This window comes from Oppia nitens, unplaced genomic scaffold, assembly GCF_028296485.1.
Source record: "Oppia nitens isolate AA-2021 unplaced genomic scaffold, nextdenovo-longstitch-racon4-pilon3 scaffold17_pilon_pilon_pilon, whole genome shotgun sequence".
Classification (NCBI taxonomy): Eukaryota; Metazoa; Arthropoda; class Arachnida; order Sarcoptiformes; family Oppiidae; genus Oppia; species Oppia nitens.
The window spans coordinates 1,233,498-1,259,633 of NW_026533196.1; the positions used below are offsets into that span (position 1 = coordinate 1,233,498).

Here is a 26,136-nt window from a genome sequence, read left to right on the forward strand (position 1 = left end):
AAATAATATTAATATTAATAAATGAAAAATAAAAGTGAATCTAAAATGTGCATTCAATGGCTTATATAAATAAAGTGGAAAATATATAAGCACTTTGTAGGCATAAAATAATAAAGAAAAGGGGAGTAAATCAGTAATCGTTACGGTTTTGTCATCACCAGAGGTCTGTTATGTTTGAGGCAGTGATGGTAGCAATCGATTGAGCCGTTAGTTAGCGACTACTCTGTGGCGAAGGCAACCAAATAACGAGAATCCATCAGAATTTAAGGCTACGATAGACTACATCTCATTGGCTTAAAATACATCCATTTTCTAAGTCATGTCTCACATATATATATATATATATATATATATATATATATTTATATATATAAAGATTGAAAACTCAAATGTTTGGCAATTCCTGAGAAATATTGACACCAAATGAAAGTATACTACCAGCGGATCGTAGTGTCTATGAGTTGACAACAAATACTAAACTTTTAGTTTTTGTAATCAAATGGTCTGAAAATGATTGTTACACCGATTCACCACTTGATATGTTTTTCAATAAATTATGAGATATTTATGCCAAAGTGTTTTTGTGTAAAGTGCTAATTATTTAAAGCTATTTATATAAGTGGATATACATATACAATAAATATAAACAGTATGAATATTATATAATATAGATTTTAATGCTTTTATATTAATGTAATTATTATTATTATTATTAATATAACAAGTTGTAAAAATTAATAGCAATTTAAAAAAATAATGTTTTGATTTCATAATATGTCATATCATTAATTATTATTAATAAACAATGTATTTAATATATTTTGAGAAAAAAATAATCATTAAATTTTAAGTGACAATTTAATTAATAAATATATATATATATATATATATCTTTAAATATCTAAATATTGTAAATAAAAATTTAAAAATCGTTAAATAATTATGAAAAATAGACAAAATCTAATATTGTTGATAACAATAATCAATTTAACGCACCGTTCGTTGAGTTCATCGACATATGAGAGAGGAGTCGAGTGGGGAGTAATCGGTAGTCAAAAGGATTGGATTGTTTTGGATTTGTTGCAGAAGTATCACAATGCGAGTGCTATTTTGCATTTCATTGAACTGACACATAATATATCTAATATTAATGCCAACACTTGTGTCAGACAGTCATTACTATCATTGAATTTTTCAGTCAAGTCTTCATCGTATCAAAAGTTTTCTCATCAATCGGAGTCGGCATTGAAAACAGCAAACTTGTTGACCAACTTGTTTACAGTCAACGAATCGCTTCCACCACTAGTTCTACACAAAGAGTTCTTCGAGTCCATAGTTCGGGCCAATGTTCAGACCGACCCCTATATGTTTGGGTCGGGCATTGCCTTCAGTGCCAATTCTTTTGCCAATAACAATGACTGGCATTTTGCTCCCTATGCCTACCGTAATGTGACAAACAAGCAAATAGTATTGAGTGATCTAACTAGAAGTTGGTCATCGGTGGCCAATCATTATAATATGCAAACATTCAGAACAGATAACTATTCGCTGAGCGGCGACTGGTTTTGGGCCTTCGCTACCAATCATTACGGCCAGCATTTACACGAATGGCATAACAATCCCAACAATGGATTACTCATGAAATCAGAGTCCGGTATTTGGACCACACTTTACTATGACTGCCGGGTGACCAACACGTGGCTCATCACACATATCGTGCCTTTCTTCGGCTCGTCGCTAACCGACACAACAAAACGTGATCTCAAGTAAGTGTTAATACAATTCAATTCAATTGTCAGCTTATATTTTGAACGATAATATTATCACGACTTTGCAAACATACTCTTATTTTTTATGATACTAAACCATTATATAATATATATTAGACTTATTTATTATAAATTTAGTTCAGTATATTAATGTCGTGTTTCTCTAAAAAATAAATCACATCAAACAGCAATCATTTATTAAATCGTATTATATTTGCATAAGTTTTTTATTGATTTTACAAAAAAAGAAATAAAATTTATTTTTCTAATCGTATCAAATATTTTTAATTTATTCAAATATTATTAATGTGTTCACTGAAATACTTCAAATCAAATAAATAGCAAATATTTTTGTAATTACAAATTAATATTACTTATATATTTTAATATTATTAACATAATGTATATGAATTGTTTATTAAAAAAAATTAATTAATTAAATTAAATTAATTGAATTTTATAAATGTTGTGATTAAGTCTGATTCAAATAAATCAAATTCAAGTCAAGTATATTTACAATATGTGATTGTAATGACATGTTATTAACACAAGTACTGTATGTCTAAAAAAATTAACTCTTAACTCGAGATCTCTTCTAAACAGTTAACGTATATATAGAGAAAAAAAATTAATTATTTTTGATTTGAGTTAAGACATAAATAGTATTAGTATTCAATTTTGGTATTAGTTTGCAATTACTAATTAATTAATTTATGGTGTGATTCAATTAAAACGCTTTTAACTATTGTATAACATTGTTATTTGACATCTATTTAGTGTTTATAATAACAACAACACAATAATAATCAGTCTTTTGTGACCATTGTCTCTGATGTATATCTATTTGCTTTCATATTTTTGTTAATATATTGATCATCAGCTAATTGTACGACTAGACTAGACTATGATATTTGATATCAAATAAATTATATATTATATTATACAATGTATAGACGTATAGTGTATTTTATAATTTGTTTAATTTATATATAACTTTATACCGGTATATAAAACATGAATTTTATAATTTTAGTGATTATATTCCATAATTTGTATATCATATATTGCTTATAATAATATACTTTATAAAACATTTTAAAAAAATTTTATTATAAATATAGTTTGTTAGCTGAAAGCAAATGGATCTCAAAAATGTTGCAAATATGGAGACTAACAGTATTAATGCTTTTAGAGAAAGTTTATAAATTTTTAATAATTTTATGAACATTTCTTTTGTCATAAATATTATACAATGTTTGAATTTTTTATTTTTATAGATTATATTATATAATGTAATCTTTTTAATGTTGTTTATAGTATTTTCTTATATTTTGCAAACTTATTTGATGTTTGCATCATTTTTTTCTTCTAAAAATTCAAACTGAAATGAAGTTTTTATTAAAAATAAAAATTATAAAAATAGTTTATTTTTAGTTATAATAGATAATTAAGAGTTAAAAGCTGTAGTTAAACAATACTTGTTTTTTATAATTGAATGGAAATAAATTTCCATTAAGTTGTTGTAGAGTTAAATGAAAATTATTGTTTAGCATTATATATATTGCAATTTATATAAAGTGTGCCGACATTTAGGTTCAAACTATATATTAGAGTTTGGGGTACTATAAGGTAAATAAGGTATTTATCAAAGAATGTTTTTTCCTATAATATTCACAAAAAATTTATCAAATGTCGGCATTTTTATATAAAGAATGAAATTTTTATTTCACTACAAAAAGAATTTATTTTTAAATACAGTTTTAGAAACTTCAAGAATATTCATAATATTAATCTTTATTTCATTCTTTTCTTTTTATTTAAAAAAAACTTTAACCTAAAAATTTTATTCATTTTAATAATGGCTTATCGATGTGTTATTGCTATTAATTTTGAAATTTATTACAAAAAAGTGTGTGTTTTATATAATTTAAATAAAAGCAAACTAGACTATCAATAAAAAAAGTTTGACATCCACAATCTTGATATGATATTATGCAAATTCACACATACACATACACATACACATACACATACACATACACATACACATACACATACACATACACATACACATACACATACACATACACATACACATACACATACACATACACATACACATACACATACACATACACATACACATACACATACACATACACATACACATACACATACACATACACATACACATACACATACACATACACATACACATACACATACACATACACATACACATACACATACACATACACATACACATACACATACACATACACATACACATAAATTTGTACGACATATTTGACTAACAAAATCAAAATTATATCAAATAGTGATCCATTAAATCAATATGTATTTGAATTTTTATATTATCTTTTTAAAAGCAGACAAATAACAAAAAATACATTTAAAAGTGAATTTATACTTTTAAAACATATTCAATATTCATAAGAGTTTGAGAGGAAAATCTTAAATAAAAGTATTTTTGAAGACATGAGTGAAGTGAATGGCATTGAGTTGAGTTGAGAGCACTGTTATGTGGATTACAGACAAAGCATTTTTAGTGTAACATTCAGACAGTGAATGAGTGCTCAGTAATGCTATAATGCTTTAATTTATTGATTTTTGTGATCATATCTACACTTTTTTTATTTAATTCATACTCTATAATATCAAAATTATAGATAAATAGTTTATAAAGTATATAAACTATAATATAAAGTAAACTCTTTTTTTAATTATTCAAAATACTTTACAGTATAGCAATATTTTAGTGTTTATGAAACCATTGAAAAGTTGATCTTTGATTTTATTTATCGTCAAACCTTATATTCAATGTTACTTTCAAACCATGTGTTATAAATACAGTAAACTAAAAATAACTTATATATCATTAAATTTAAGTTTTGAAAATTTATTTATTTATATAAATCTTAAAAGAAATTGATTACAAAAATTAACAATAAATTAAATTTACAATTTATTTACAGTTATTGATTAAAATGTAATTTTGAACACAAAACATAAGATCAATATAATATATTTATTTTTAAAAACTTCTATTGAAAAAAATGATATATAGATTATAAATTAATTTTTACAGCAAATAAATTTTATATCTAATAAACGTTATATTTATTATTTTAAAACTACAGTACAATAGACTAAATTGAATGAAATTTAAAGAAAATCATTTTGATTCCACTTTTTTTATTATTTATAAAAATTGATAATAAATTTCCCGGTCTTTTCAAGTAATGATTTTTTTCTATACAATTGAAATCTCATGACTCATATAATACATTAGTCTTTTACATAAAATTCATTACAAATCTTTATAAATATATAATGAATTAATGTCATTAAAAATAATTAATTAAATTAAAGTTATAATAGGAATTAAGGATATAATAGGAATTAAGGATATAATTATTTTTTTGTGATAGACTTATGTGTTCAACCATTACTAATTTGGACAACTATTGTCAATCTGTTATCATTATAGTATTATTATTCAATCTTTTATAATTCATATAAATTTATTAGTATAATGCAATTCAAACACTATAATATAATGTAAATTATATATATATATATATAAATTCTAAGTAACTATAATATATATTTAATTGTACATACATTTCATACTGTTTATAGTATATAACAAAAATATTATTTTTAGTTATTTTCAGTTACGTTATATTAATTAAATATTTTAACTAAAAAACAATTTTTAAAGCATTAATATACTAAAGTATATAAAGTACAATAATGCATATTATTTAATAATAATTATGATAATAAAAGCAAATCAAAAATATATACAGTAAAATTTTTTTTTAATTTTATGAATTCATTAAAAAATGTCATTAAATATGAATTTATTAAATTTCTAAAAATTTTGTGCTTATATTTTAATTTAGAATTTGTGTTAATAATTAATTTATTAATATTATTGTTTTATAATAAAAATTTAATTAATGTTTAATTTTGTCAAAATTTTTATTTGTTTTTATGGTAATATATTTTAAACAATTTAATACAACGTGCACTTATATATTGATATATTTATAAAAGATTTATATTATATTCAAATTTTTGAGTATATTTAAAGTCATTTCACGCAATATTCAAAATATTGTTCAATGTATAATAAGTTTACAATTTTTCCATATTTATTGCCATTTATAGAGTATGTTATAATTACAACTTTATAAATAATTTTTTAATGTTATTTATTTAATTAAATTCCATTAAATAAATATATTAAAACAGAAGTTAGTTTTCTATTTAATACTTCTAAACTTTGAATATAATCTCTGCTAAATTTATTGAATCTTATAGTGATTTATAATTTATATATGAGATCAACTATACGTACGGCATTATTGTACAGTAAGTACCGGTATATTAATATAATCATTAATTATGATTCATAATACAATACAATACTATACAGTATAGTATTGAAAAAACTTGTACTCAACTATTAATATTTAAACACTTTTAAAAATAATTGTTTTAATTTTAGTTAAATAGTTAACAAAATTTTTATACAATTTATTGGAAATAAAAACAAATATTTACATAAACATTTTTGAGTTTGCATTAAAGTTACTAAAGTATTATATCGTACATATGATATACAGTATATAATAATATATAAATTAGTATTTTCAGAATTTAATGTATTTATAACTTTCTCTATCATATTGTTATCTGTAGTCATGTAGTAATTGCTTGGATTATTAGTGACAACAAAGTCCCGGGAATAACACACACAAACATATTAAACATTTATTTATTAAATGGTGAAAATATTTTTAAGTTGCTAAAAATTATAATAAAGTTTTTATAATAATTATAATTTTTGAAACTTAAAAATATTTTCAACATTTAATAATAATATTTTTAATTATTTATATAAAAATATTTTTACTTAATAAATATCTATTAATATTTAATTAACTCTAAACTTAATAACTAAATAAAATGATATCTCTAAATTAGTAAAATTTAAAATCTTTTATTACAATTTTATTACAAGTTTAGAGTTAAATAAATATTAATAGATATTTATTAAGTAAAAATATTTTTATATAAAGAATAAAAAATATTATTATTAAGTTATATAATTTGTCTTACAAAATTTATCTAACATTTTTAATATATTTAATTAAATTATATTTTATCTTAAATTATAAATATTAATTGGTGTTAAAATTATTTTTGATTATTGTGTAATTTTATTAATATAATATAGGTTTTAATAAATATTTATTAAGTCTATTTATCAAAAGTTTAAAAAATCATATTTAGATATAAAGACCAAAAAAATATACAAATAATATTTTATAGAATTATTTTCAAAAAATCATAATTGTTATAATTTGATACCGTTTTATATTAAATAGATTATTAACTAAATTTTTACTAAAAAACAAGAAAATTAATAAACAAATATTTATTAATAAGATTATATTTAATTAAAATTGTTATAAAAACAAATTAATTTTTAATATATAAGTATACTGTAAGTACATGTATAGTATATATATATATAATTTACAATTTTATTGTATTAAAACTTTAATTTTTGACAATTTTTTTGTCGAATGTTAAACAAATAATAACAAAAACTAGACTAAATAAAACTAAATGATTTAATATTTTTTTTATAAAAATGCGATTTTTAGCTTTGATTTATGTGAAATAATTTTTTGCATCAAACTAAATGAACTTTTTTGGATTTCATCTATAAATATAATAAATTCAAAAATATAGAGAAAATATATTTATTATGCAATTGTTGAGAGAATTTGTGATTTGTTTTATTTATTCTAACATTTATTTGAATAAAATATTTGATATTAATATTATTTGTAAGTACTGTACATTACTAAAGTACCGTACAGTACTAAAACATTGCTAAAGTATTTTTACTAAAAGTTTAATATATTTAGTATTTTGTATTAGACTTTTCACTCAGGGTTACTGTTAAACAGTGATTCCTGCAATTTGTAACATCTATACAGTTAAGCGCAGATTAATTTAACATATGTTTTAATAAATTGGAAAAACAAAAATGGGATAAAAATTACTAAGTGTTACTACTAATTTACTAAATTACTAATTTACCAGTTTTTTACTATAACTTATAAAATGTTTTTGTAATGAATTTTTAAGTTTTGTCGAAATTTCGAACTTAATAATAAACCAATGGTTATATAGATTTTTGTATAACAATTTTTTTTATAAATAAAAGTTGTAATAAAATAATTGAAAATAAAAATGTCATTTTGAGCAATATTTAATGTTTTACTATTTCAAATCATATACAATACTTATTGTATTAAACAGGGAATGATTGAGAAAATTCAGATATTAAATAAACAACAACAACAATCATAATAATAATAATAATATAGGGAAGAGTCTGAACATTAAATTTACTAAAAAGGTAGAGATGGGCAAATAGAATATTTCTAACAAAAATTTCCGTGAGAAAGTTTCTAGAAAATTTCTCAGGAATAAATTTCTATAGAAATTTAACTTTATTGTTATACTATGGCATCACCATATCTATAGCTATTGTAATAATATATAAATAATGAGACACTACTACTATTCATATAACATTATACTATACAAAATGGGATACATATATGTAAAATAATAATAATTATTTAATAATAATCAGTTTAAAAAAAAACAATAACAATTTTATTATATATATATAAGAATTTAAGATAATTAAATAAATTAATTGTTACTTTAATTAATAATTAAAGATATTACTACTAATATTTAATTATTACTTGTAAAAACAATGTATTGTTACATAATAACATATATCGAGAAAAACAAAATTAACATGGGGATCCCATAGATAGAAATTTCTCTATTATTTTATAAATTTCTCTTTTTTGCCAACACTACTAAAAGGTAATATCTATTTTATATAATAAGCTTTTTACTCTCTATACTGAATGTTAACACAATAAAAGCTGTAGTCTTATTGTTTGATATAAAAATATACTAAAATATTTATTATATATTATAATATATACAATATTAGTTATGTAATCCATATACTCTTTGTACCTATAATTCCAGGATTATTATGAGTATATTACTATTATATAAAAGCGCTAAACTTTAAAAATTTACATTTTAAAAACTAATTGTATATACAGTAAAATAATTTTATTAAATTTTAAAACATTTAATAAACTGTAAGTAATCAATTTATTTTAATAAAATATAATACAGTAATAATACAGTATTTTAAATAAAATAGATTTTTGTATTACAATTTATAATTAAATTTATGTTTTTATGATAAAAGCAACATTGAATTTTTCATGTAAAATATCTATTAAAGTAATATTAATAAGTAATATACATACTAAAAGTTTGATAAAGCATAAATATTTTATTTTTTAAAAATCTCATAAAATAATATGTAATCTAATTTATATAACATTTTTTTGATTAATTGAAGAAAAAATTCCAATAAAATGTGATTTATAATAATGATCTCTATTTTTATATGATTTCAAACTAATACAATTGAATACACAATTGAAAATAAAATTGATGTAAAAGTAGTTGTAATTTATAGCTAACGCTATTTAGGATATCATAATCGAGTATTTCAAATATGTTTCAATTAATAAAATCAAATCAATCAAAACGACAAAAAATAGATAATATATCAGAACATTAAAACATATTACAAATAATATTAATTTTAGTTATTAATACAAACAATAAACAAGTTTAGTAGTCGAAACATTAAGGGTTTTATCTTAAATTTTTACTGAGATTTTCTATAATCTTAATCTTAAAATAACAAAAATAAAAATGTTAAAAAAATTATTTTATTTTAACCCATTAATAAAAATATATCTTTTTTTAATTTGAAATATTAAACTACAATTAGAATAAATAATTTTATTTAATACCAATGAAGTTTAAAATTGTAGAGAAAATTTGCTTATATTTATAGTATATATACAGTATTAACTTGAGTGTAGGTGTGTGTCAAATGTGAACAAATTTGTCAATTTTATAGGCAGTCAATCATACAAATGTTTCCCTCCCCTCCGGATGTTAGCCCTTTATATAACAAATATATCGACCCATTTGTGTGTTTCACTACTTATGCGATCAATACAAGAGTGGAGAGAGAGAGAGAAAAAAAGTATAACTAAAAATCTTTGGACTTATGTATTGTACATTCAATACAAACAATTTGACCCAATTTATATTATTAAGAATTATTGACATAAAACCATACATTAACTAAACAAAAAATACTGAATTGTAGTTTAGTATATGAATTGATGTTTTTACATATTAATCAAAAACATTGATTTTATTAATATAAATTAACTATTAATTCAATTGATTGAATTACATTCATAACATTAGCAAAAAAAGTATGTTTGATTGTCAAATAACTAATATATAGATTATTAATACTATTTGCTGTTTCATAGGAAAAAGACATACAATTATTTGCTATTCTTTAGATAAACATTAGATATATCGATAATTCTTAAGGAAACAGCTTTTTGTTATCACTAAAAACAAGCAAATATAACGTTTCCTTCAAAATATTTATTCACAATTATTTAATTTATTACTTTCTACTATTAATTAAACATACTATACTATAACATTTAACTAAATGGACATAAATAATCGTAAAATTAATTACATTTAAAACATTTTTTATATAATATAATTAAAATGTTAAAATAATTATATGTAAATAATATATTAAATTATTATTTATAATTTACAACAAAACTCTCTTTGTTGTTATGATACATATATAGTATATACAGGTATATAAAATTATATAAATTTAGATTATGAATATTAAGTATTATACTGTATTGATTAATGGGTATATTTAACATTCAAGTGCTAAGATTTAAAACAAGCGATGAGTTAAGAAAAACAATTGAAATTTTATTTTCTAAATTATGAATTATAAAATAATAAATTATAAGATATACACGACTTTATATTTAAATAAAATGTAAACCCACTGTGTTTTTCATCTCCCATTACATATCGAAAAACTAAGATTTATATGAAAAATATGGAGAATAAGTAAAAGACATTAAAAAGAGATGTTTTTAAGAGAGACAACAAAACCACAAGAATTGATGAGTCGATTCTGATTTGAAATTCAAGTCCTTATTTCATATGAGAATAAATTGTGGACTCAAAAGACAGTTCACTATTACTACCACTACTACTACTACTACTGTTCCCAATGTTTTGTTTCTCCATTCATACAAATTTCAAATACTTAACAATCTCTTTAAATTTCTATAACTATAACTTACAATATAAATAAATATCATCAAAAATGGCTTTCGGGTAGATATAGAGGAAAAATTACTTTTACTTTGTTTAAAGACTACAAAATAGTATCAAAAAACTGTAATCCCAAAAAATATCATTATTTTTATTGCTGTGTATTGTTTATAGATGTAAAGATCTTTATTAGTTTTTATAATGTTTAACGAGAAAAATGTCTGATTTATAAAACCGGATCTTTTAAGATATTGATCTAATATTGTTGGCTAATGTTTTGCAAACACAATATTTGATTACTTACACTATATTTTTTGTATATACTTTACTCAAAAAAAATCGAGAAGTCGTATAATGCAATTATAGTCTATAAATAATGTTATTTCATATAATAAGTTGTTATTCATATCGTTTATGGCATACTATTTGCACTCTTGTATTACTTAATATATAATTTTTATATATATTTAATATAATACATTAAGCATGTATTGCACTTCATTAAGCATTTGTGAAATATGAATCATATTATGGTTATATACAGTATATACTGTATATATATAAGCAAATCTAATAAAAGTAACTAAATAGTAGTTTTTATTAAGAAATATAGTCAAAATAATTGAACAATTAATGTATTTTTGCCAAATGTTATTATCTAACAAATATATCCTAACTTTTTTACACAATATATACAATATTGTGTTCAAATAAAATAAGGAATTTTAAAAAGTTATTTGTTTTGTAATTAATATTTTATTTTTATATTTGTTTGTTTGTTTTTAATACATTTGAAATTAGTTATTGCTACAAATTTGTAAATAAACTATTAAATGATTTTATCTATGACATTTATAACATTTACTGTAAAATCTTATTGTATATCAATAGTTTATTTATTGAATTTAATATACAAAAAATGTGGTTAATGCCAGTTTCAAAATAATTAACTATTGATATTAATATCATTAGCATAATATTAAGTCATGCGATAATATTTACACCATTTTATTACATTATGAACAATATAATAATATAAATGTTTCAGTGTTTTAGATAATGTATTTTTTATATGTAAAACAAATTTTCTGTTTTTTGTTCATATCATACTAATTACATTCAGGTAAATGTACTAATGGTTACAATTAGTAACGTATGAATAGATTTAAATCGAGTAATATATATACAATAATATGCAGAATATTGTATTAATAGATGAATATTAGAAAATAGAAAAATATTATATTTTTTATATCACATAACATATAACCAAATAGTATTGATGGGAGGTTTCAAGTTTTCAATTGTACATTTCAATTAAATCATTCAATTAAAGCATTTACTTGACATTCAATTGATTGTGAATCGAGCACCGGGTGGTTTTGATTCCAGTAGTATATATAATATGTATATATATAGTAATATGTATATGCCGTCAATTATTGTATAGATTTTCCAGTAACAGAGTACAGTATTTTACTGTTTTATGGACTCACGAGAGTATAACTATTACTTTGTGTTACCGTTGTTTAACTTTGCAATCATATGATGTAATGTACTGTATTTGCCTTTTACTGTTTGCCAATTGTATGCCAATAAAGCAATTGTTTATTGGTGTAAACTAAGCCACAAAACATGCCATCGATTACTGAATTATTTATCATTTGTCACCTAAAATTATGCCATTAATTTGACTTAAAAACATTAGAGTATTAGAAAAATATCAAACTATAATATAAAAATAAGCAAATATTAAATTGTATTTATACTTAGATACAGTACTACTATGATGTTTGAATAATTTATATTAAAATATATAGTAATTATAGTAAATAATCTGTATAAACATGATAAAATTATTATTTGCATAATATTTGTTTTAATATATTTTATATTATTAATACATTTATTTTTTATTATTTTTTATTATTATTTATTTTATTAATTTATATTATATAACATTTAGTATAATCAATAATATAAACATATATAACTTTGAATCTGTATTTTAGAGTTATTTGTTTATTATAATATAAAGTTTAGTTAATATATTTAGTTGATAATTGATTTGTTATTGATTATATTTATTAAAATAAAATAATTTTAGCTCATTTTTTCATACACTTTAAATAATTTATATAATGTCTATAAACAATAACGAGTATTGAAATTTGTTGTAATAAAGTCGTAACTTTATTTTATGTATTGATTTTTGCACCAAAATGTCATAAACCTTAAACTATACTATATTTTCAAATCAAATATAGTTAGATATATATTAAGATCACAATTTTTGTTATATATTTTGTTGAATTTTGACTAAATTACAAAAAATACATTCACTTTTTAAATAAATAGACATTCACTACATATACATATTGAATGTATTCAATATTGATTTGTTTGAAAATCAAAAATCGCTGAAAACTTATTTGTTTTCATGTGTTTGCATGTGAATCAACTTTTTAGTCAAATTTTTTAGCATATTTTTGGATTTTTATTTTCAACTTATTATTATTATTTCATTGATTTTATTGCATATAAATTGCAAATTGTTTGCGGGATTTTGCATTTTGCTGTAATAACAAATAATCTAAAGTTTATTGTTTTTATAAAAACAAAGATTTGAAGTATTTATACTATCAATAACTCAATTCGTTGTTCATTTAAAATTAAAATGTAAACTAATAATAGTTGAATATATCTAAAATTTTTATGTTCAAAAAAAACTTGAAAAGTTTTGTTTACTGAAATCTATAATGGCTTTTTGAGTCTGTCTGTCTGTCTGTCTGTCTGTAGCATTTCATTTTGCGAATTTTGAAATTCTGACTTCAGATTCGGTTAGAGGACTACTAATAATGTATTGAAAAGTTGCATTAAAATTTTGATATCTCTTCAGGAACATAGAGAAAATGGCGGCCAAATTAAAAAAAAATTTAAGAAAATTTTTTTAAAGTATAGATTTGAATAAAGCATCAAAAATAAGCAAAAGAAATATGCATTAAAATTTTGATTTCTCTTCAGGAATGTAGAGAAAATGGCCGCCAAAGTAAAAAATTTAGGTGAAAATTTTAACGTTTAGAATTGTATAGAGCTTTATAATAGATCAAAATTAATTTGTTTATTTTGTTATATAAATCATTTGATACCACACATGACTATAGTTGAGTATATTTTGTCATACTGTCATTTGATTCCACATATGACTATAGTTGAGTTTATTTTGTTATACCGAGTCATTTGATACCCTACATTACTATAATTGAATTTATTTTGTCATACTCAATCATTTGATACCCCAAATGACTAGAGTTGTTTATTTTGGCAAACTGAATCATTTGATATCTCACATGCCTATAGTTGTTTATTTTGGATACTGAATTATTTGATACTTCACATGGATATAGTTGAGTTTATTTTGTCACTAATGCATTTGATAACCCATATGACTAGAGTTAAGTATATTTTATCATACTGAGTCATTTGATACCCTACATAACTATAGTTAAGTATATTTTGTTAGACTGAGTCATTTGATACCCCACATGACAATAGTTGACTTTATTTTGTTATAGCGAGCCATTTTAACTAATGGTATTCAATGATATTCAAGTTTTTTTTCTGAAAATGCTTTCTAGCATTCTTAACTGGTTTTTATATGCAAAATATGCAAAAACCATTTAATTTTTCCTACAATTTATTGTCTAATATTTAAAAATTATATTTATATTTATTGTATATAATATAATCATTACTTGTATTTCATAAATATAATTATATATATATATATATATATATATTCAAATGTAACAAAAACAATAATAACATTCACATTGCATAAAATTTTATTAAACACTAACATTAATTTTGATTGTTTTATTATATGTCTAATTTCAGTCTCATTAAAATCAAATCTAATATATTATTAAATTCGATATAAAAACATAGATACTATTAAAATGTATTGAATTATTATACTTTATTATACATAATATAAAGATAACATGTATTTAACACTTTTATAGATGACTTTTTTGTGTTATAATCAGAGTTTGCATTTACAGGACAGACACTTATTATTTCAAACCCTGGTTATAATATAACATGTAATTAATAAAATGTATTGGAGGGGAAACTTAGACATTTGGCGAGCTTAGTAACACATACTACATAGTATACCATCATCTCATTACATAAACAATAACTTTTTTTGGTAATTAAATATAAATCTAAACATTACACACATTTATAGTATATGTGAAACCAAACATCACTCTAATTACAGCTTATATATCAAACACTGAATGAGACATTTTTACTTAATGTGGAAATTTTACTCTAAAAACACTATTTAATTAAAATCTTTTAAATTATTTCTTTAGATTAAAACCTAATTTTATTTTTTTTGGTCGTAAAGTTAAAGTTGTCAATAAAATTTACAGTCTTATAGAAACACCAAATAAGTAATATACAAAAATTTATATATACTGTAAGTGTGTTAAAACTGCTATAAAATTAATACCTTTATGTATCTTTAGACTCTATTGACATAAATATATTTTATATACTAATATAAAAATAATTTATTATCATTAATATAAACATTTTTATGAATGTTATTTATAAACAGTATTATATATTTATTTATATTTAAAAATCAATTTTTAGTAAATATAACAATATATTGGTATAAATAATATAAAATGTAATAACTAAGTGAAAAACAACTTAATGATTGATATATTTGATGTTTTTTGTCATCAAATGTCATTTATTATAATAACATTAAAAATTGCATTTAACATAAATACAATTCAACATGTATTTATAAATTATAATAAGGCGTTGTTCACATATTACGTTCGCACTTGAGGGGAGGGGGGGTTAGCCAAAGCGAACTTTTGCGAACGAGGGGGAGGGGAGGGGTAGAGACTTTAAGAACGTTTGCATTTAGATAATATCTTATTTCTTGTGATGGGGTTCTTGTAGCGGTTAGGGATAAGCGAACGTAATTTTTTTTAAATGACTACATGCGAACAATTGCGAACATAGGGGAGGGAGGGGATCTAGATTTCTTAAAAAGTGCGAACGTAATATGTGAACCACGCCTAAACGAAAAAAACTATTTAGACTATATTATTTAAACAAAAAAAATATATATTTATATTTAAAAACTACATAATTGTATATAAACAATGTAATCACTGTTATACATTATATATATATATATACTGTATATATATATTATAAAATCAATCAAAACTTGGTCACTAAAATGAGTGATTTATTCAAAAATTTATTTGAAATTTATTGTATGTATAATATTTGTAAATCTATAAGATTAAAAACAATTTATCAACTTATAATGTATAATATGCACTGTATATTAAGCATATTATATATTTGAATAAACTTCCCATAAATGTTAGTCTTTTATTGAACTGTTTGTTCAAAATATTGACAACAATAATCGATATTTAATACATTGACATAATATATACAATATGTACAATACGTATACTATACTTGATATACTTTATTAAAAAAGAGTGAAATAAATATATATTTATATATCTAAAGAATGTCAAGAAAATAGTGTATCAGAAAAAATGATAGAGAAGTGACTCATGAAATAAATATATTAAAGAAATAGAGAAGCAATTCATAAATTTTGAAACTTCATCTCAAAAACATTATGTCATATAAGAGGTTGAAAATACTTTATATAAGCAGAGAGTATAGCACTGAAAGTCTGTCAAAATTTTATTGTATGTCTGACTCAGACAACAATTTCTTTTATATATTATATTAAGTACTTTATATATATATGGATATATGGATATATGGATACATACAGTATATAATATATATTGTATACGAAAAGACTGTTTATAATAAAAAGTATAGAGTACTGTAGATATAATACTACATTAATATCAACTCACATATTAATATAATTATATAAAATACAGTACAGTATATTACAACAAAATAACAATACAAAATAAATTTATATAAATGGTTTACCCGGTTATAGCCTTAATATTTTTAACGTTCTTAATATTACTCCATATCTGATTTTGTGGTAAAAATAAAATTATTTATATATATATATATATTTATTTATATCACTATATTTCGGAAAACCTAATAAATGTGATACTTTATAATATATTTTTTTAATTAATTATACGTCTTTCACAAAATCAATAAAACATTAACGACTTAACAGCAAAATTCTTATACAAAATACCGTAAATGTTACGAAATGATGTGTTTTGATAATCATTAATATTTTTAATGAATTTAAGCAATTTTGTTAATATTACGAGTCAGGCATCGTTCAAAAAGATGTCTAAAAATATCATTTTTAACACTAAACAAAATTATCCAATTTATTTGATCCATCATTTCCTAGATTTATGAAAGTGTTTGTCAACAAAATCCTAAAAACCATATTATATTATAATGAGTTAATGTCTAAACAATATTTATAAATTTTAATAAATTAATAAAATGTAAAAATCATTAAATATTACTATAGATAAAATTTAAGTTAACAAACTATAATATATTATAACATTTATTTTATTGAAAAATAAAAAGTGGTCACAAAATAATTTCTCTGCCAAAACACATATATTAGAGAAATATATTATATATTCAGTAAAATAGTATAGAATTTAAATTCTAAATTTTAGAGCATATCTTTCTATCACGACTTTTGTGTCAATCATTAACTACTAGAACTCAATATATAAATATAAGTATTTTATGAGTATATACTGTATATATGCAATATATATATATATATATATATATATAAAGAACATATATTAGACTTAGATAAATATTAAAAAATGTTTTGTACTTAAGATTGAAAAATTTTGATTTATTTTTACTTCCAATGAAAGTTAACTACAACTGGAAAAAAATATATGAATTTATCTTTAAGTTTTTTTTAAATAATTATTTATTATGGATTTTTGAACAAAAATGTACTAAATTTTTAAAATTATTTATTATATACAACAAATTCCATGCATTACTTCTTAATAATAATAATATAATAATGATATTTAATGATAATGATAATTATAATGATAAAGTTAATTTTAATATTTATGTATTATATTATAAATTCTAAAAAATCACATAATTGACAAACAAATGTCTAAGTGTAGCTTAATTTGTTTAATAATAGTTTATTGATTTAAAAATAAATTGGTTGACAATATAAATGATTTCATTATTATTTATTTGGTTAAAAATATCTTCTTTTTTTATCTCTTTAGAGGAGTAGTTGTGGTCAGTATAGACCTACTAAAGACAGACATTAATCAATGTGCTGGCGATGACTCGTTTTTCTCCGATACGCATAAGTGTCACATCCATACAACACAGGTATTCATATCTATGAATCAAAACAATACCAACGAACTGATAATCAATATAAGCAAATAATATATGATATAATCGTTAACTTTATTTGTATCGGCTTTTTGGTATTTCGGACGTTCATTAGTGTCACCCAATAAAAGGCATTGGTTTTCATAGGGGTGCCTATATATGTCAGTGCAAGGATGGCTACTATATGCCCAATAGAAATATTAGTAATTTGGATAACTCACCTGGCACAAATTATTTTAGAGGTAAATCATATTAGAGTGATATTAAATTGATCATTAATTTTAATTACAATTTATTATATAAAAAATAACAAAACGTTTTAACAATTTGCTTTTTTTTTGATGTCATTACAGGCATAACATTAGAGGAGGCGTTTGTCAACACATTGACGGGTTCTCAGGACACCAATGGTCTCGATCCGCATAATTTTATATGTATTCCCTGTGAATCTGGATGTGAGGACTGTATTAACGACAGTCCCTGTTTCGTTCACTTCAATCTATTCATACGAACCATAACTCTGGGAATACAGAGTTTTTGTGCGACCATTACATTCATGATTGGTATCGCTATTTGCAAACTAAGGCGTTATAAGGTATGCCTTAATAACTATTATATAACAAACTCTACACACAAATGCATTTTATTACTTTATTTTTCTAAACGATTTATTACATTTTGAGGGCAATAAAGGTTTAAATTTCAGTTAAGATTTATAAGAATTATTATTATTTAAAATCTTTTTTGGATTTATGTTTGAAAATTACATTTTATTATCATAAAAATAGCGAAACATTGATTACATTATTATAAATCAATGATAAATATTTTGCAATAAAATGCTTAATACTTGTTTTATATTTTCATTATTTAAGTATATTATCTATTAAAAGAAAATTATTTTAGTAATTCATTACATGTCTATTTCAATCATTTTGTTGTTATTTTCATTTATAGTTATTATTTTATAAAATTATTTACAATAAGTATATAACATAAGTATAGTATTTGTCTTTAGTTTTGTTTCAATAGTATCTTCTTTTTAATGAACAAAAACATTGATTGAAATGACATAAATATTTTAACGACAAATCAATGACATAACATAAATAGTAGTCCAATCTATAAGTATTGGTATTAGACTCGTTAGTGACCGCTATTATATACAAGTATAGAAAGAAATGGACAAAAAAAGAAAGTTTATAAAATAGGAAATTTCCAGAAAGTTTAAAAAAATTGTCCAAAATAGTTATGATCAATGACAATTTTGTTTTTATACTTGTTTTGCAATAATACATTAATAATAAAAGCAATTTATTTAATAATGATATTTATAATAATTAAATAATACTGTATTATTAGGCATAGAATTAGTATTAAATGCTAACAAAATCACTAAATTTTGTCACATTATTTTGAAAGTTTGTTTTGAATTTCTATTTTTGTGTTCTAATTCATTACCTAAAAGATATATTGAATTTTAAGACAAACATTTTATTAATACTATATAATTACTGCTCTAATATGTTTTGAAAACCCATTAGTATTTTAGTGTATATCTTAGCAAACTGTAGTATAGTGTTGTGTAAATAATATCATATGTTGAAAAAATACAGCATCATAATTTATAAATACATTATATGGGAAACCATATTATAATAATTAATGTATAATCAAAACTTTCAAGAAATTTTCATAGGAAAATAGGAAAATTTTATTAAAAATTTGTTTATCACACAAGATTTTATTTTATAACTATTGTAATATATATATATACGAAGTCATCTTCTAATCAATGTTTATCTAAACGAATAAATTTAATAAACTAAGTATTAGTTCGTGGATTTGATTTAACGTTATATCGAAATCAGATTATATGTGAATTTGCAGAAATGGCACAAAAAAGTTGCTTTTGTTTGCCATAAATAGCTCATTATTACCAGAATAACTATTCTACAAATATAACATTATTATCATTAGTTTTATTTATATATTAATAAACTGCTTAAATATATACACAAGAATCTATTTTCAACATTTGTTAACATCAGTTTTGTAAATTAATATAAAAATATAATATATTTTTTAAATGTAATAAAACATAAAAATCTTAAAAAGTATATATTATCGGAAGTAACAATATACTACATTTCACATCAAATCAAAACAAACTTTAAATTATCTTTTTTATCTTTTTAGTATATAATTAAAATTAATTGTTTATATTATAATATATGAATTTCTTAAATATTATAATTTATATTTTTTAAATCTGATAACTTTTAATAACTTTTAATTAAGATTTAATAACAAAAGTTATATTTAATTTGAAAATAAATTATTGTGATTAACATTTTGAGCATCAGTAATAATTAAATATCTAAAATAATATGTTCAAATTATGTAATAATTAATAATAATAATGTTTTTAAACATACTTTAATATTACGCAAACTTTTGATAAATACTGTATATTAATTTTATTATATAATTTTTTTGATAAAACAATTAACTGAGTAAATAAATAGTAAAATAAATAAATATAAAATAAAATTTATATTATTTGTTAAAAATAATTATAATTCATGTTTATGTATGCATTCAATTCACTATCATGAAATATTTTTTACATAAAATTAATTTAATATTATTTATTAGTTTATAATGTTTAAAACCATTTTACGTATTTATTCATGTAATAAAATACTTAATTAATTTTTGAATGTTTTTTAATTAAATTGTTTTATATTTGCTTAATATAGTCTATTTTAGTATTTAAAATTAATTTTTATAATAACTACTAGTTTAAGCCGTGTACTTAACCTTACATATTTTAACAAATTTTTATAATAACTATTAATTATTGTTTAACTTAAATAAATAATATATAAATTGAAAATAATTTAACTTCTATCAAAATATCTATTTTTAAAAAGAGACTATTTATTATTTAAAATTATAATTTAGACGATAATTTGAATCAATATTATCGATCGTTTAAGAAAGAAAGAAAGAGAGTTTATTATTTTTCAAATGTATTTAAATATTACTATAAATTAAATATTAAAGCATTTTTACAATAAAATGAACATAATTTAAAAGAGAGTTTTTAAAAAATTATTTTATAAATTATATTTACATTAAATAGAAAATGTTAATATTTTTCTACGAAAACATTCAATTATTCTATAATTTCAAACTATTATATATTTCTCACAATTTATTTATTTTTTGTCATTTAATCGAAATAAAAGTCTGTATTTGAATATATATTTTTCATTCAATAATAATTAACTAAATTCAAAGCGGGAAACATAAAGAAAATTGTATTTCCGAATCAATCAAAATAAAAAACACATACTCCCTGTGCTGTTACCATATAATGGATACTTTCACTGAAAATAACCCAATGTTTGGATTAAAGGAAAAATCTAGTTTTTCACAAATAAATTGTTAGCTAAATTAAAATTTGCTGTCTTTTGTAAAACAAAATTAGATTAATATATATATATCAGGGTTAAGCAAGGAGATAAGGCCAAAATACCCCTAAGATAGAGATTTTTTATGTTACCTCCTTATGTTACATCCTTTTTGACCAATTTGAAAACTTGTCGATAAAAACGAGGAGAAATGACCCTCCTAAAATATCTTTTTCAAGTTTATAAAAATTATAATTTTAATTGATACTTTATTAACTCATATTAAGTTTTTATAACATATGAATGTAATTATTGGTTAAGTAAAATAGTTAAAATTGCATTAAAATGAATCTAAATATAACATACTTTTAATTAAAATATTCAACAAAAAAATAAATTATTTGTTGAAGACAGTAATCATATTACAATTTATATAGAATTTTCAGATAAATAAAGCTAGTAAAACAACATATACTGTATATGAAAGTTTTTATTAATAATTTTTAAAATTTTAGTTAAAAATTAGAAAATATTTTCAATTTTATAATTACTTAAATTGAAACTTTACCTAAAGTTAAGTTACATAATTTGTATTCAGTCAATATTTATATAAAATTAACATTTTTAAAATAAAAATATGCACTTATAAACTTGAACATTAACTATTATAAAAAAAATTAATTATGTTATAAGTAGAATACTATTTAAAAATGTTAAAAATAACTCAGTGTATATATTAATGTTTTTATTAATCATTTTTAAATTTTAAATACAGAATTGGGTTATTTTTCACCTATTTTTCTGGGAATTTACATGAGAATTTTTGGGAATTTATATGTGAATATTCTGGAATTTTCTCTTGATATTGAATTTTTTTTTTAAAAATTGTCGTTTAAAAGTAAAATTCTATACCCATACTATACCCCGAGATTTTTCGAGATTTTTGTCATTTGACCCTTAGATCACATAAAATCCAATACCTTGCTTAACCCTGATATATAGATCTAAATTATATACAGTATATATATATATATATTTACATAATACAATTATTTATGAATCACTCAAAACCAGTGTTAATAATCTGCACACGTTTTCAGTCCACAAACTTAATTCATACACTATTACTACTACTATACTATATTATAGTCTATAGTCTATAGTTCATCAAATACTGTATACATTATCAAACACTGTATTATACAGTACTGAATATAGTTTATGAATAAGTTTTATGTAATAGTTTTATATCAAACAAATTTACGATACAACAACAACAACTACTACTACTACTGATACTTAAATTTAATTTTTTTTTTCAGTTTCAACGTTATACGATATTTGATAAATCTTTATTTTTATTCTTATACTTATATTATTATTTGTTATATATTCAAATTTATCTATTTTTATATTACAGTAAAACTATTTTGATTTTATGTATAAAATGTTTTACATAGCATTAATGCCTAACAACTTAAATAGGAATTCAAAAGTTAAAACCCTTTTATCATATTAGACCCATAAAAATCAATAAGACATCAATATATTGTATGATTCAAGTATTGTCATAGTATAGCATTATTTAACAAATAGTAGATTATGAACGTATAGACAGTAAAAACTATTCAAAATGTTGATTATTGGTGTCCATTGATCTGTACTGAACTTTATTTTTTTTTTAAATCTTTTATTTAGTTAAGTTAAAGTCAATATAAAATTTTTTATTTTAAAACTATACATAAAAAAATTTTGTTATAAAAATTATTCATTTTATTTGTATTATTTGTAAAAAAGATTAATTTTATTTATTTATTTTAATATTTACAAGTACTGTACAATATATACTACCGTATAATACTATATATTACTCTAATATTTAACACTTTAATCTAATTTCAAAAGACTATATGTTTTATCTCTAATTTCAAACATTAATTTTATTAAATATACAATTATTTGTTTTGACAGTTAAATTTGACTTAGATTTAAATTCTTTGAAATATAATATATTGCATTATTTTATACAATAAAATATAATATATATATGTAATATAATTTTATATATTCAAAAAAATGCAAAATTATCATTTATATAAATTTTAATTTAATTTAAATTAAAATCTTGTTAACTAAAAAATAACTGCTTTTATTTAATATTATTTTTTAGTTTTATAAGTATTTTTTAAATTTTAATGTATTATTTTGTTTGAATAAATGTTTATTTTCAGACAATAGCTACTTCTCGTTGGGTTGTCTTAGAAATGATACTTTTCGGCGCTTTTATGTTATATATAACGGTATGTCAAATGGGAATTCATTTGCGGCTATTTATCACTCGCTAATTGTTTTGACACTGTTTGACAATCAGGTGATAATACGTTACTATGAATCGACTCCATTGACTTGTTTTCTGGAGCCCTGGTTTAGAGAAGTGGGATTTGCTTTTTGTTACGGCGCTATAGTCATCAAAGTTTACCGAATTTATGCCGAATTTCAGACCCGAAAAGCTCACAGAGTGTGTGTCCGCGACAAAGACTTATTAAAATATTTAGGAGGAATTGTTTTGGTTGTCACCGGCTATATGTCCGCCTGGACTGCACTCGTATTGGACGGCATTGACGACATCAGTCAAATCAATTGGTTTGACGGAGCAATCAATTTGAATGTAAAGGGAAGGAATATATTAGAAGAAAAGACAACCAGCGATGGTCTCCGATATATCGTTTGTCGACAACTTTCATGGGATTACGTCACAGAAATGGGTAAACAATCAGTTGAAGTGTTTTTAAATTTAATTGTTATTTGATATCTATTGATATTTTAAAAATTAAAATTTTGAATTTGATTGTTTGTTTGTTAGGGGAACTCATATTTTTATTGACCGGAGTTTACATCACTTATTGTATACGAAACGCTAGAAAAGAGATCTATAAAGAGAAGTGGACTCTCGCTCTGTCTATTTATTTGGAAACTATAGTATCGTTCACTACATATACAGTAAAACATTTGCTATGGTTTTATCGGGATCTCCATCCCGACCACATATTCTTGCTTTATATGATACGCTGTCAACTGACAGTAACTCCAATGTTAATAATGATATTTTTACCAAAAGTAAGTCAACCGATCAATCAATTTATTAAAATATATATAAAAATCTTTTTTTATATTGATATTGATGTCAATCATTATTATTATTATTATTATTGTGTTTATAGTTTTGGTTTCACAGCCGCACGCGTAGAGCAGACCGTCACCGATCGCGCCATTTATCAGCAGCTGAAGCACACGATCCGGTACCCGAAGCCATGAAATTACATTCAGCCATACTATCTAATGGTGAGATAGATATTGGAGACATTAATCTGGCAGACATGGATCCCGAGGATATCAGAGTAAGTAAATCAATGAATTTATTATATACAGTATATATATATATATATAGTATTAGCGGTTTTGTCAGCTTTAATAAGAAATTTTATCTTCCGATCTATAAATATGACAAAATGTAAACACAGATATTTATTTAATTAATTAAATCATTCAACGTTATATATAATACTTAAATCGTTTTTTTTATTTTTTTTTATTTTATCAAACTTAGTCTGAATTGCGTCGAGTGTATACTCAGCTCCAGGTGCTCAGGAATAAGACGATGCGTAAAGACAACCCCCACATCAGTAAGCGAAGGGGCGGCAGAAAAACTCACCGACGCTTTTCATTACAGCCTTTTCATCACAAACACAAACAACACGAACAGGAAATGACTGAAATCTCAAGAACTCCAGAAGAGTCAACCGCTAGTCTGGAGGGCACCGGTAGCTGTCAACCGGACGGTCCATCCACTGTCCGTATTGACCCCGAGAGCTCTAATATTACCAAATTATCTCATATTAATAGAAATCATTAAAAACTAATTTATTAAATTAGTGATTAAACACACAATTTACTAACATTTAAATAATTTTTAAGACTACTCATATATTGTTAAATAATATATTGTTTATTATGTACAGTATTATTATATATTCTATTATTTATTATATTTACTGAAATTATATTATTAATTTATTTATTTATTTATTTACATTTTTGTTACTGAAACAAAAAAAAACGTAATAATAATAATAATAATATTAGTAACAATATTTAATTATTTAGTAAGTATTAAAAGTAATGAGATAAATAATTAA

At 21.5% G+C, this 26,136-nt stretch overlaps 1 protein-coding gene across 1 annotated transcript; it reads left to right on the forward strand.

Moving 5' to 3' along the window:
* Positions 1-510: 510 nt before the first annotated feature.
* LOC128965527 (probable G-protein coupled receptor 158) lies at positions 511-25,884 on the forward strand. Its single transcript, XM_054312234.1, has 10 exons — positions 511-541; positions 959-1,766; positions 18,407-18,515; positions 18,637-18,763; positions 18,875-19,116; positions 24,172-24,240; positions 24,312-24,705; positions 24,804-25,057; positions 25,162-25,338; positions 25,548-25,884. Exons 1-10 carry the CDS (start codon positions 511-513, stop codon positions 25,851-25,853), a joined length of 2,517 nt encoding a protein of 838 aa, XP_054168209.1. The 3' UTR covers positions 25,854-25,884.
* Positions 25,885-26,136: the final 252 nt, after the last annotated feature.